Genomic DNA, 16,103 nt, shown 5'->3' on the forward strand with positions numbered 1-16,103 from the left:
TACAGACACAAGGAAAATTTAAACTAATTTAATAATATGGGAAACAGGCGCAATAATGATATCATGTTACCCTGGCCTATTCTCAGGTAAAATAATTGAGGGATATTTACATTTATCACATAATATGGACATACATATTGGTCTGCCATTGATGATATTATCTTAACCGTTAAGAGTCATAAACATAGCATATATAAAAGCATCCCATTGTTTTTTAACATTAAATACTCTGATAAAATGTGTAACAGCTTCACTTTACAGCATCGACTCAGTTGTCCACAGTACACAGCATAAACATATATGCATATATGTTTCTGTACAGATCTAGAGGAACCCATTAGTACAACAGAACGACGATTATAGTCATCTTCGTCATGTTGATAACGACTACAAATAAGCAGCTGTGTTTGATCCTTGGAAAATATAATCAAGTTTTGCAGCAAAAAATTAATTAGGATAAAGTTTTAAAAAATATATCAATATTGCCAGGTTTTACACATTACACTTTAAGATGTGTAAAATAACGTCATTTTTGTGAAAATATCATGAGGAATCGCATTAGCTGGCACATACATGATAATCTTTTGTTGAATTATAAAATATTATCAAATTTTTTTAACGTTGACATCACCATAAGAAATATATTTCAATATTTCTAATCACAATATCGTCATTTCTGCACATATGTAGCTATGTTAAACTTCAGCTGTGTCACCCTATTCCTGGTCCATTAGAAAGTGCATCTTTAGTTCTCATATGACCACTCTTGGGTTTCCCAGGTTCCTGCAGTAAGTATTTTAAGACTTCTGCTGAGTTCTAACAATAGCTTTTCATTTGTGTATATACCATAATAAGATGGCCTTTCAAAGTCATTTTAAATCACATTTCCATTCTCTGAGTAACTGATACATGCAGCCACGAATATGTTTTCATTAATATGTAACTCATCAAAATTCTTTCTTTCTCTTTATCACCTTTCAATATATATAAGTATACCGTTTTGTTGATTAAATTTGTGAATGTCTTGAGTATCAAAGTAAACAGAGATATTTCTAGTAAATAATCTAGTGAAAGATACTATAAAAACGATTTCAGGATAGAAATACCATACTAACCATACATAATGAAGCCGCCATCTACTGACTCTTGGATAAATAACTAATGTGAACAATATTATTTGGATTGTCCCAAGCTAATCGCTGTGTTTGATCCAAATTGTGGCTAGATAAGCCCTAAGGACCTTTTGTTGATTATAACATGAATTTCAGAATATTTGTTTAAAGATAATCCATGTAGACTACTGCCATACCATTTAGTAGTCGACGATATTCCCACTTATGCCTGAAAGCGTTGAGCAATCAGAAACCCATCTGGATTACTGCCAGGCCTTCTATAGTCGGAGTTAGCGTAATACCAGTTACCGTCCCCTTGGAATAGCATATAATCAAGTTTTGCAGCAAAAAATTAATTAGGATAAAGTTTTAAAAAATATATCAATATTCCCAGGTTTTACACATTACACTTTAAGATGTGTAAAATAACGTCATTTTTGTGAAAATATCATGAGGAATCGCATTAGCTGGCACATACATGATAATCTTTTGTTGAATTATAAAATATTATCAATTTTTTTTAACGTTGACATCACCATAAGAAATATATTTCAATATTTCTAATCACAATATCGTCATTTCTGCACATATGTAGCTATGTTAAACTTCAGCTGTGTCACCCTATTCCTGGTCCATTAGAAAGTGCATCTTTGCATCTTTAGCTCTCATATGACCACTCTTGGGTTTCCCAGGTTCCTGCAGTATTTTAAGACTTCTGCTGAGTTCTAACAATAGCTTTTCATTTGTGTATATACCATAATAAGATGGCCTTTCAAAGTCATTTTAAATCACATTTCCATTCTCAGAGTAACTGATACATGCAGCTACGAATATGTTTTCATTAATATGTAACTCATCAAAATTCTTTCTTTCTCTTTATCACCTTTCAATATATATAAGTATACCGTTTTGTTGATTAAATTTGTGAATGTCTTGAGTATCAAAGTATACAGAGATATTTCTAGTAAATAATCTAGTGAAAGATACTATAAAAACGATTTCAGGATAGAAATACCATACTAACCATACATAATGAAGCCGCCATCTACTGACTCTTGGATAAATAACTAATGTGAACAATATTATTTGGATGTCCCATGTCTGTGACTACTTCATCCTCCTCTCTAATCGTTAACTAACAGACCAATGCTCTTGTCATTTCTTACCAAGCCAGTTCTATGTTGAGGAAACTCTCTTGTTCCACACATATAACTTTGTTCCTTTTATGAATCATACAATATTCAAATTGTGGCTAGATAAGCCCTAAGGACCTTTTGTTGATTATAACATGAATTTCAGAATATTTGTTTAAAGATAATCCATGTAGACTACTGCCATACCATTTAGTAGTCGACGATATTCCCACTTATGCCTGAAAGCGTTGAGCAATCAGAACCCATCTGGATTACTGCCAGGCCTTCTATAGTCGGAGTTAGCGTAATACCAGTTACCGTCCCCAGTTATAGCATTGACTACAGCGAAAGAACTGGATAGTGTTACATTGTGTCCTAATTCCCTCAGTCCATCGATATAATACTGAAAAAACCCAAAGAAGTTGAGCAGTTTCACAAAGCACACACAAATATTTCAGTAAATGTATGAAAATGAATATTTTACCAGGTAACAGAAAAAAGCATCTTATTCAAAATAACATGTATTAGAATTGTATAAAAGTATAGATTTCAATTCTCGAACATTTTCCGAATCATCACCAAAATTTTATCTTCATTTGCACAAAACATTAAACCACAAATGCTTACTATTTAGGTGCAAATGGTTGTAATGTCCACCAATGCTTTACTTACTAACAAAGGTACAAGAACTCTAAAACAAGAATGATAATATATGGCTGAGGATCTATACCTGAGGAAAGCGTGCCTCGTGGGATATCTCCGGAGGAAGCAGCTGATGGTGTATCCGGGGATAGTCCACAGCCTCCTTAACATTGTCACCAAACCATAACGAATTTATCATTACCTGAAAAAAAAGTAGGTAAATTTTTTTTCCTGGGGTATTTTCACTGATTCATTTCATTATGTTTACTAGTCCCAATTCGTCACATTTGAGTGGCTCATTTCATTGACAGAAGGTGTGTTCTTCCATCCATCCATTATTGAGGTCGGGGTAAAGGATGTTATAGCTACCATCAAAGGTACATACATGTCTAATTATCAAATCTCAACATTAAAATGAACATAGATATCTTAATAATCTACCAAATATCATTATTACAAAGAAACATACATCATGACATCATTTAAACCAATTACCACAAAATCTCTCCAATACAATGAAATTCAAAGTAAGCATTATTATTTTATCTAATATTACATCATCGTCTCACCATTAACAGGAATCAAGGTGTCGATAATACATAATCAACTACTGTCAAATTTCATCATTATAAAGGAACATAGATGATGACATCACTTTTATAATCTACATCATACTGTGCTATTTAATGGGAATAAAGCTGTCGACACCACTTAAAACAGCATACAGAACACTAGAACTACTTACATATGCTGTAGCAGTTGTGATACGTGTGCCTCCTGCAGCCCCCGAGACCATTTTGATTTTATTGTCCTTTGTTATTAGGATAGCAGGACACATTGAGGACACAGGTCGTTTACCAGGCCGAATAAAATTACTTGGTGACGGGGCGACACCAAAATAATTAGTTACATTAGGGGTAGAGAAGTCATCCATCTCATCATTAAATAGAATACCCGTCCTGGATCCCATCACTCCCGAACCAAACCTATACCAAGGAAAGAACATAGCCTAGTATAATCAGCCAATATTATCATAGACACGTTAAAGTTAAAATAAAATTTGGCTTGAAAGTTTTTATACTTATTTTTTTTTTTTGCTTATCAACTCTCACAGAAATATTTTATGAAATATAATATAATTTAATTAACATAATATAATCATTTAGTACAAGTTTCTGAAACAATTACTACTCAAGAGTCCTATATCCAACATCATCCAAAACCATACTCTTCTTTATTCATGTCTCTCTCGTTTAAGGTACTAAAACCATAACCATGTCATCCTAGCCCTTTTTCCTCTTAAGATCTCCAAAACAGCGTAAGAGACCTCCAAACAATATTTGTTATCCAGAGTAAAAGACCTCCAAACAATAATTGTTATCCAGAGTAAAAGAGCTCCAAACAATATTTGTTATCCAGAGTAAGATAGATCTCCAAACAATATTTGTTATCCAGAGTAAGAGACCTCCAAACGATATTTGTTATCCAGAGGCCCTTCTTTCAGAAGATCTCCAAACCATGTCCTACCACATCCTAAGGTCTTTTCCTTCCTTAGCACCCCAAACCATACTCTTGTTTACATATCCAGATTTTAATCCCTTATAATAATGTCCAAAAAATATAACCTTCCATATCCTGTTTCCAACACCCTGTAAATCCACACACATTCCCCCTAAAGATTCTTCATTCGGAGACCCCTCCCTCCACCAGCCCCTCCACTCCAGCCACCTCCTTCCTGACCACTCACCTGAGATTAACAGTGGTGGTGACAGCCACAGCCAGACCGTCATTCCCTACGACTGATACATGTGCGGTGCTGGTTTTATACTTGTCATAATAGGTAGGTCCATAGTAAGGCCAGTCGTGGGTGGCGTTGTCCCATATCAGTCTACGTATGGCATCAGCATAATGCATAGACGTCAGATTGGCAACAAGCTAAAGAAGAAAACAGAAATTCAAAATGTGTTTTCAAAATGGCGGCTATGGTGGTCATCTTGGATTTCAGATCAACCTGAAAAATAACAACACTTTGTCGGGACCATGTCAAGATCATTTCAGGTAAATTTCAGCCAAATAGCAGTTTCAGCTAAATTGCACTGGTACAACTAGAGAAAGAGTTTAAATTGTGAAAAGTTTATGCACTTCAGACGGGGCACAGCAGAACAATCTGCAACTTTAAGCACTAGTCCGATGCCCATGACTAGTAATTTTACCGTCAGACTAGTGCCAATTGTAATGAACTAGTCCGATTGGACTAGTGGCTCCCCATTCGATTGATATCGTTAAATGCTACATTTACAAGAATGGTGGTCAATTGCATTTTTCAACACATTTTGAGTGCATACTTTCCGCGATTATTTCAGTCCGGATGCATCATTTTGTGAGAATTTGTGTTCACGAAAGCATCCAGACTGCAATTTGGTTAAAAAATTGTAAACTGATCATGACTGAATTTGAAGCGCTGAAGCTAAACAGCTGTATATTTAGACTAGTGATTAAATAGTCGGACTAGTAAAATTTTGGGGTTTACAAAGGTACAAGGTTGGGTCCAAATGACTAGCAGTAAAAAAAATTAGCGTCACAGACGGGCAGAAGTTGACAGACAAAACATGATGACTATAAAAACTAATAACCGAAATTCATCCAACAGAGCATGTTATGACTTGTTAATTCTAATAAGACATGAACCAGTCAAATTAAATAATACACAGCCATCACAATGTACTGCATTATATACTTACCCCATCTACATGCTTGACATATTTCGGATCCCCCATGTCTGTACGCTTGGCGTAAGCGAACTTGAAAGCTTCAGTAATGCGATGGTAGGCTAAAAGTTTATCTTCTTTGTTCAATTTCTTTCCTGGGGTAATCTGGTAACCTAGGAAACACATTAAATAGCAAAATGTTTGACATTGAAAAATATTGGAATTGTTTTCCTGTGTATATTGTAAACAATAATAAAAGACACTCGTAACATATATATATATAATTTAAATACACATATTATATAATTGATAATGGAATTCACTATCAGGCAAAGGTCACAGTTATTCATCACCAAGAAAAAAAATATCATGTTATTATACAATGAATTGTTAAAGGGAAAATTCAGTCTTAAGAGAACATTTAAATTTGTACATATATCGTAAAAAGCCCAGTTGTAATGGAAATTAGACCAGTCTGTTTTACTGTGACATGCCAGAAAAGCCCATGGTGGTGAAATGCGTGTGAAATGCTCAAACTCGTTCGCTGTCCGCCTTTACACATTGTGGTCAAACATCTTGTATCCCGAACCCTGTCCCTTGCTTGTAGAGTAATCCAACTTTTGTCTAGAACTGCTCAAATCACTCTGACAGTAATGTGTTCACCTTATCAGGTGAATTGTCTTGCCTAAAAAATCATTTGATCACCTCCACAGTGGTTATGTATTGCATTTGTTTAACATGTGTGACTTTGGCTCGGATATGGGTACAGCGTACATACTGTACCTGCTTAATCGTATTGATAAACGATTTGTAATTACGACGGTATCAATTAAAATACTAAACAATGGCGTGGAATTTGTCAATATTTCATGTTATGCGTTTTATAAGAAATGTAGAACAATAAATTTATGCCATATTTTGCTTCTTGGTTACGTAAAAGAATTAGCATGAGTGAATTGTCCCTTTAAACAAATCATGTCAAATAAATCCTATTTATTAGTCTGGTTTGAAATGCAGAAGTTTGACCTCACACATACTTCAACCTCTGACATTTAGACGATTGACCTCATACTTACCTCAACCTCTGACACTAAGATGCTTGACCCCATGGGAACCACACTGTCTGACACTATGAGAGGTTTGATCCTATACTGACTGTTTGACCCCATAATGACCTCAATCTTCGGACACACTGAGAGGTTTGACAATTAGAAAAATAAGCAAAAATTGACTCCCAAAGTTTTAATTTTGAATCACACAATGCCATACAATGATGCTATTGATACCATTAACGCTATCCAATACAAGGTTCCTATAGATATATGAAAATAGTAGCCTAATTGACCTTTTTGACCTCGCATCTATTGCCGTTTAAGGCCCCGGGCGTCAGCCCTATCATTTGTACAATTTCAAATCCCAACCCTATTAGGATGCTACCATTGCATTATAAGTGCTCTTCCATTCTTAGTTGCAGAGAAGAAGTCGTTTATATGGAAATAGCCAAATTGACCCCTTTTTGAACCCCACCCTTCAGGCCCCAGGGGGGTTAGCCCCATCATTTGCAAAATTTTGAATCCCAAACCCTATAAGGATGTAACCATTGCATTTATGAGCACAATCCCATGTTAAGTTGCAGAGAAAAAGTCATTTATATGGAAATTGACCACTTTGACCCCGCCCCTCAAGCCCCCGGGGGTCAGCCCTACCATTTGCTCAATTTTGAATCCCTAGCCTACAAGGATGCTACCATTGCATTATGGGTGCTATACCATGCTTAGTTTCAGAGAAGAAATCGTTTATATGGAAATAGCCAAAATAACCCCTTTTGACCCCCGCCCCTCAGTGCCCCCGGGGGGTCAGCCCCATCATTTGCACAATTTGGAATCCCCACCCTATAAGGATGCTACCATTGCATTATGGGTGCTATCCCATGCTTGGTTTCAGAGAAGAAGTCGTTTATATGAAAATAGCCAAATTAACCCCTTTTGACCCCGCCCCTCAGGCCCCCGGGGGGTCAGCCCTATCATTTGCATAATTTTGAATCCCCACCCTATAAGGATGCTACCATTGCATTATGGGTGCTATCCCATGCTTGGTTTCAGAGAAGAAGTCGTTTATATGAAAATAGCCAAATTGACCCCTTTTGACCCCGCCCCTCAGACCCCCCGGGGGTCAGCCCCATCATTTGTACAATTTTGAATCCCCACCCTATAACCATACTACAATTGCATTATGAGTGCTATCTCATGCTTAGTTCCATAGAAGAAGTCGTTTATATGGAAATAGCCAAATTGACCCCATTTGACCCCGCCCCTCAGGCCCCCGGGGGGTCAGCCCCATCATTTGTACAATTTTGAATCCCCACCCTATAAGGATGCTACCATTGCATTATGGGTGCTATCCCATGCTTGGTTTCAGAGAAGAAGTCGTTTATATGGAAATAGCCAAATTGACCCCTTTTGGCCCCGCCCCTCAGGCCCCCGGGGGTCAGCCCCATCATTTGTACAATTTTCAGTTAGTAGCCCATAAGGATGCTACTAGTCAAATTTTGTTGAAATCTGACCAGCGGTTATGGAGAAGAAGTCGATTGTTGACGGACGCCGGACGACGGACGACAGACGCCGGACGCTGCGGGTAATCCCATAAGCTCACCTCGGTCCTTTGGACCAGGTGAGCTAAAAATTAACTCAATAGCTCAACAAAATAATGTGTATACATGATATATGAAGCACACATTTTAACTGAAGAACAAATGCAATGACCCTTGAGATGGAGTATGAGATAATGAGCACTTTAACCACAGAAAAAAATGAAATGACCTTGGACATTGTTGATGAGATAAAGACAACACTTTTGACTTTAATAACAGAAAGAATCACATATTTTATCTTGAGAACTGATGGTCAGTGTCTTGGAGATGCAGGTGAGGTACAGTGCTCTGGCCTGTGACATAGAAGCCTAAGGAATGACCTTGTTTTGCTATTTTAGACACAGAGAATGCATCTGATCTTGAAAGCCAATGGAATGCTCTCTGAAATGTTGTATAACATATATGCCGTACCTTTGTCTTTAAGATCCAGTAGAATATCTTTAGATAGGTTACCAGTATAGAAACTTTCTGCCCCTTCTGTTGCTATGGTTTTAAGTGTTTTCCCTAACGCTGGTAGTTTCATTATCTCCCCAGCCTTATAGAGGTCACCAGTGGCGGGATTTGTATATGTCTTGCTGTAAAAATGAAACAGAATGAATACAGATATTGGAAAACATACTAAAGCTTACCAAACTCAAACAAGATTACACTAGACAAAAGGTTACATTTTCTGCAGTGAAATATAAGATTTTATGGTGAACATTATCAAAGCAATATATTTCACTCCAGTGAAAATATCAATTTTGAATAGTTTTAGAATATTTGATAAGATAATCCTCTAAGTGTAAGTACTTACATAGTATCAGGATCCTTTGAGAGTTTGTTTCTTTCCTTAATAAAATAATCTTCTAAGTGTTTTGGCACTGGGAACCCATCCTCACAGAGTTTAATGGACGGATTAAATATGGCTGACCACGGCAGGCGGCCAAACTTTTCATGGGCTTCCTTGTACCCCTTGATTTCTGATGGAACTGCAATTGACTTTCCTCCTAAGAAATAACAAAATAGCAAAACAAAAATGATGATGGAACTTCAGTCAACTGTCCTCCTGTACATTAACAAAAAATATTGGCAGGAATAAAATGTATCATCTTAAAGATGCTCCACCGCCGACAAATGGTATTTTTTCACTACCAATAACAGGAACAGATGATTTAGTAATTTTCTTAAGTTAAAAACGTTACTTACATTACACCATTACCACCATTGAAAAGTCTGAGCTTCTAATTTTACTTCAAGTTGAAAATATGAAAAATAATTAATTGCATCCCGAAAAAATTCTGTGGCACTATATCCTTTATGGAATAAAGTACTGATTGCGAATGCATCAAAAGCAAAAAAACGGTAGATTATTTTTATATTATTTTTTTGTGTTAATAAGACATATATATACACGATTAAACACCAATTATTGTTCAAATAATGAATATCATTTATGCTCTGTCTGCGGTGGAGCATCTTAAAGAATGCATATTACTGCTGCACTACACACAAGAGATTTTGAGGCCTTAATAGTTTTTTGAGATGTTATAATACAGATTATTATAATATTTTCATCACCTTTGACCCAGCGTACAAATAAGCACCAAAGATTTTGCTCATGTGTGCATAGTATCAAATTTTTAAACATACAGATAAAATATTTGACAAAAAAACAATGAATTTATAGAAAATCTCATCATAGAGAGTTATTGATAATATAATACCTGTAAGGTGAAAGTAAATGTGGCTTTGACCTCTCCTGACTTACATAAACATCTATATTCCACTTACCTACTTCTGACTCCCCTGGTTTATTGACATACATGTCCTCTGAGGCAGCTAGTGGAGCGACTTCGCGGGCGTCGATGGCAGTTCCCTGCTGACTTGTTTTGTTGTACACAACCATGAAGAATCCGCCTCCAATTCCACTGCTCTGAGGCTGTATGACAGAGTAACACACCTGAACGGCTAGAGCAGCGTCCACAGAACTGCCGCCTTGATCCTGCAGTATTTTTCTGTAAAATTCAAATATTGTTGATATACAGAAACACTTAAATTGTTATCAATATGATACAAATGCACAGTCATTCCTTTAAACATTGCTAGACTATGACTGTTTAAATACCTTGCTCTAATTATACTAATCTTAACCCAAATGAGCAGCCATTCTTCATTTAACTAATTTGAACAGACTAACATTGAAAAGAGTTATTGAATTTCAATGAATATACACTCCTCTGTAAAATAAAGTCAATGTTTTAGTAACTCTATAATGTATATTCAATACAGATTTACAGCTTTTTAGTCTTACTTTCTACATCATTACACTATATCATAAAATGATAATTAGGCAATTTTCTATTTTAAAATCTTACCTCCCAATTTCAGAACAAATTGAATGATCAGTAGCCAGTGCAGCATGTTTATATTTTCCAAGGACAGAAGGGGACGGGTGTGGCTTGGGAGTTCCAGGTTTTGTACCATTTGTCAGGAAAAACAAACCAACAGCCAGAGCTATGATCACCAGGACAGCAAATACAACAAACACACAAAACTGTGTTCTGTAAAACAAAAGATATGGTCTCCCTTAGATGTATCAACACTAGTTATGTCCTTTAGATGAACCATATGCACTTCACTACAGTACGTGATCTGTAACAAGAGGAGTTATTTCCCTTAGATGCGATTAGATTTAAATAACAAGAGACAACAAAACATAAAACTGCAATATGCGAGTGGACAGTAAAGAGATGGGTTGGTATCTCGGTTCAGCATATCATATTATTATTATTATAGCAAATTGACTTATATCAGAAACATGCATACAGTACAGAGATTGACAATTCAGCAGCAACTACAGTCGGCATTACATATATATATGTGCTTAAAGGTTTTTTCTGTACACTTCTAAACTGTTATAAACATATGAGGATTACTTTGATAAGGAATAAAAGTTCAGAAGTTTTCAAATTGTCCTTAACAGCCCAAGAATGTGCATTCTGGTTTTTTGAAAACCAGACCTTCAAATCCGGAAGTGTATTTTGTTTTATTAATATATATGAGTTAAAATATTATTTCTTCTTTCCAATATCGTACTCAAACCATCTGAAAATTACCAGTATAGAAACTTTTATAACATATCAGAGTCGTTCTGCTGTATTTAACTATTTAAAGATGCTCCATCGCTGACAGAACATAAATGATATTCTTCATTTGAACAATGATTGGTGTTTAATCCTGTATATATATGTCTAATTAACACAGAAAATGATATGAAATAATTTATTTTGCCTTTGGTGCATGCGCAATCAGTACTTCATTCCATATAGGATATAGTGCCACAGATTTTTTTCGGGATGCAAGTAATTATTTTTCATATGTTTAACTTGAAGTAAAATTAGAAGCTCGACCTTTTCAATGGTGATAATGGTGTAAAGTAAGTATTTTTTGTAATGGAAGAAAAATACTAAATGGTCGGCTCCCGTTTTAGATAGTGAAAAAAACACCATTTGTCAGAGGTGGAGCATCTTTAAGAGTTTATCGGAAAAACCCTAGAGACATACAGAGGTACATCTGCTGATCGTAAAAATAGAGGAGTTGCCAATCTCTAGGTATATATGTTTCTGAATATACATAGTGTTAGTCAAGTGATACTTTTTAAGTGTATTGTTTTGATAAGATACATTTTTTACAAATGCAGTGAAATGAAAAAAATGTGTGTGTGGCTCAGGAATTCTTGTCATAAGCCATTTGGGAGACTATTAACTTTCTTTTGAGAATTTAGGTAAGATACATAGTATTGCTGTTTACTGAAATGCTTGGTTATTATAATATTTATAATGTGCATTAAACTTTGCTTTGATTATCACTATCTATTAGCTAATATCTATTTTATGAAATTCAATGCATTTTTTTTTTTTTTTGCTTTCCCTAGTTATGAAAATGTAATGTGTTACCTTTTTTTAGTTGAAACCTCTGTTCCATCAGGATGGTCATAACACAATTGAGTTGTTTCATCCATAAAAACTGATGACAAATAAAACAACAACCTGTCCACAATGCACGCTTCAGAACTCAAATGACATGAGCATCACAGAGATTAAATGAGCTGTTCTCTGTTAGAACATTGCTCCCTTTAGTTATTGATAGTGTGTCTAAAATGATGCATGCAATGGAACCGTTTAATGCTTGTTGTTGTCGTCGTCGGAATAACAAATGTCCTTTCTGCTGTAAAAAGGACAGTATCCTGCATTTGCATATCTTAATTGCATATCAAAAGATTATAATGGTATACAGAAAAGATATACATGCACACTGTACTTGTTTAAACATGTATATGTGCAAAACACCAACAAAATGTAAATCAGTACACATAAAAAGAAACATAAACACAACTGTTACTCGTGCATTATATACTGCAGGTGTAATATATGAAATATATATAGGGAGAGGGTAACAAAAAAGGAAGAAAGGAAGGGAAGAAAGGAAAAGGGACTTTGTTCCTAAAGAGTGTTTAGACGCCATGCAAAACATTTGAATGGTAATGCAAAAGTTTATATTTTTCTTCTTTTTTGTATTTTTTTTTCAGAATAAATCTCAAAAAACGCACCTGTATAGGCACGCGGGTGCGGACTATACGCCCTAAAATACAGTACTAAATTTGAAATATGAGAATCTGGAATTTACTAACATTTCAAAAATAGAAAAAAAGTTTAGGTTTACAAATTATGTACAAGTACGGGGTGTGGAAAAAAACATTGTATATTGTACATGCTGTCTTTTTTTTTTTATAATATACTTTTGTTCCATGACTGTACTTACCTGGACGTCTTGTCCTTCTTTGTCACCCTTTTTCTGATGTCCTCCTCGTCATAATAACTAACAAACTCGGAATCATTGTCAAGAAGCAATGGTTCCCGTTGTTCTGGCTCACTTGACATAGGCCTACCAGCTGTTCGTATTTTCGACATATTCAATTCCTCTTTACCAAACAGCACGTAAATGAAACTTCGCAAATTCTCTGTCAAATTACACGTGTCTTTCCATTAATGATACGTATCACTACCCGTATGCATAGTCATTGTTTAGGTCCAGTTTTTCACCCGAATCACATTCACAACTTTGTTGACATTTCCAAGCAGATACCTTGACCTATCATCTTTGTTAATCTGACGCTTGAATATTAAACACCGCGTGGGCTACATCAGCGTGACAACAAGCGACAAGTGGAGAGCACGGACGAGCCCCGTTTTTGGCCGAATCATACGAGCGCTTTGTGAAACTATGAAATTAGGTAGGCCTAACCATTACACTATGACCTAATATAAGCTATTTGAGAACGGGACCTCATTCCAAATAGTGATATTCCCATGAACGAGGTTAAGCTTGAATCTGGCAAGGGACCTGCAGAACTCTGCCACTACTCTGAGGCGACATAGGCGAATAAAACAGCATAGAGAAAATCCAATTCCAGCAACTACACATCATATACAGAAGAGCTCCCGAAGTGTGGTGCTCGGGTCGTGGTATCCTAATTTTAGTCACCTTTTACGATCATGCAATGGAGACCACCTCCATGGTGACCGCCTAATATACCTACGGCCCAATAGTCCGAAGGCCCGATAGTCCGAAAACAGAAAATATAACTGTAATTTATATGCGAACCGTATTGTACTTGAAATGAAACAAACGTTTATTACAGTTTTTGAAGCAAAAGATTTGTTGTAAATTTGCTAAGGTAAACTTGCATGTATGTGACTTTGTAGATTTGATACGAGAAATGATAATAAACAACGAAATGTTGGGAATTTGAAAAAATAGTATAATCTTGAAATACGTAAACGTATTATAGAGTATATGCATTCTACATGTACAATGCAATCCTGTGTAGCATCTCCTCCCAAAATATCATTATGCGGACCATTTCCGTTATTAAAGGCCCACTACCTTTCCGAAACGGCTTTTAATTTTTAAAATGGGAATGTAAAACAAGATCGATATTTTTGTAGAGTCTTAAAAATGATTAACTTACCGTTAATACTTCATTTATCATCACATTCTGAACGATTTGATTAAGATAAATAAAATGTTTATTTTCATAACGCGGGTCGTATTATGTTTCCCGCCGTCGTCCTAAATACCGCGCGGTACAGTAGTTGACTATCACTGCGCCAGACGGCAAAACAGCGAATTGACTCTCCACTGTTTTCATGTATTACGCAGGAAATCTTGCATACGTTTGGTGTCGTAATCATATTTTAGGTCATCGGTATGCATTTTCTGATGTTATTAATGTTTATTAAGAAACCTTTATATTTTGCTCCGGAAAGGGCAATGGGCCTTTAAGGGTAGAATTGATAAGTCAAAGAAAGGGGAAGGAATCGCAAAAATAAGTCTTTAAATACATGTACATATTTAAGGATTAACTTGAATAGATTTTTTATGTTATGGAGATATAACACAAAAATCTGAGTGTACTCTAAATAAACCGCGAAGCGGTTTATGATGAGAGTACACTCAGATTTTTGTGTTATATCTCCATAACATAAAAATCCATTCAAATTAATCCTTATAATTCAATTTATTTAATGTAATCTCTTCAATATTCAGAATTCATTTTGGGACTATTTTGTCTATGAAATCATTACGCCGTCATCTCAGCCAATCAGAAGCAACGTTACAAACAGCGACGCCATTTTTTTTCCTTTATGGGCTGATAAAGTAAATTTTTAAGCCAATGAAAATGCTCATAACAAGCAAAATTGAATTATTGTACAATATAACGACATTTACAGGTATAGTTAAGGTCATTCTTCGGTAAAATTTGATTATATACATCAAATGTAATCAAATTAAAATGTACATAAGGCTTACAATCGGAAATCTTAAGGTGGTTCGATACAGTTAGGCCTAAAAAATTCCTCTCGTTTAATTTTCTTTAAAATTTGCTCTACGAAAGATTGGTTGATAAACTGTTTATTAAGGCTTTTATTTGAAATTTGATCGTGCGGTTTTGGAAATATTGTACTCTCAATAACCCTACTTTACCGTCTGTTTTTCTCAAAATACAATTTTACACACATATATTCAAAGCTTGATAATTGACTGAAATATTACAAACAACAACATTTTTTATCTTTAATATGTAAGTTTATATGGCTATCAATGACCTCAATGTCGTTTCCACTCTTAAAAATACAATAATTGTGAATTTTTCACGCGAATGCGTGTAAATTAGGCCTAAAAAGGGCCAATTTTTGCATTTGAATTTCAACTTAAATACCTAATTTCAAAAAATTGTGATGTTTAATTTTCTTTATTTTTTGTCCACATAATAAAACAGTTGTTTGGGTTATGATGAAAGAATATAAAAAAAATTGACCGCGGAATTTTTGAGTAATTAGCCTTTCTATACCCCTACCCCCTAAAAAATGACACTTTTTTCACAATTATATTATTAGACCGAAATCGAGCGGTAATATTTTTTATAAAGAACATCTTATATATTGAATATCATAAAGTGTAATAGTCTGATAATATAAATTGTTATACCTGTTAATTTTATGTCACGATGTCACCGATTTGATGCTATACAAAGCTAAGAAATGGCACAAATAAGCCATTATTTTGCCTGGATATAATATCTGAAAAATGAAAATGGAAAATTCCGTGTAAAGATTCTACTTCAATTACCCTTTAGACAATCCATGATTTTATATTGTTTAAGCTGAAAAATATTTTATCAAAATCTATCTTTCCATCGTCAAGATATCTTAGCTTCAATAGTCGTTTGAGGCACATATTCAAGCATAAATTTGAATTTGGCGCCAAAATCGTAACGATGAAAAGCGTCTACGTGACAACGATCGAAGTTGAT

At 35.2% G+C, this 16,103-nt stretch overlaps 1 protein-coding gene across 1 annotated transcript; it reads right to left on the bottom strand.

Moving 5' to 3' along the window:
• Positions 1–1,444: 1,444 nt before the first annotated feature.
• Positions 1,445–13,827, bottom strand: LOC138319478 (glutathione hydrolase 1 proenzyme-like). The gene is made up of 11 exons (XM_069262634.1): positions 13,049–13,827; positions 10,603–10,788; positions 10,019–10,242; positions 9,042–9,234; positions 8,657–8,820; positions 6,672–6,787; positions 5,629–5,826; positions 4,635–4,822; positions 3,633–3,873; positions 2,976–3,089; positions 1,445–2,648 (listed from the first exon to the last, which is right to left on the bottom strand). The coding sequence occupies exons 1-11, from the start codon at positions 13,195–13,197 to the stop codon at positions 2,502–2,504; spliced, it is 1,920 nt and encodes a 639-aa protein (XP_069118735.1). The 5' UTR covers positions 13,198–13,827; the 3' UTR covers positions 1,445–2,501.
• Between the last annotated feature and the right edge of the window lie 2,276 nt (positions 13,828–16,103).

Source organism: Argopecten irradians, chromosome 3 (assembly GCF_041381155.1).
Source record: "Argopecten irradians isolate NY chromosome 3, Ai_NY, whole genome shotgun sequence".
In the NCBI taxonomy this organism is placed as follows: domain Eukaryota; kingdom Metazoa; phylum Mollusca; class Bivalvia; order Pectinida; family Pectinidae; genus Argopecten; species Argopecten irradians.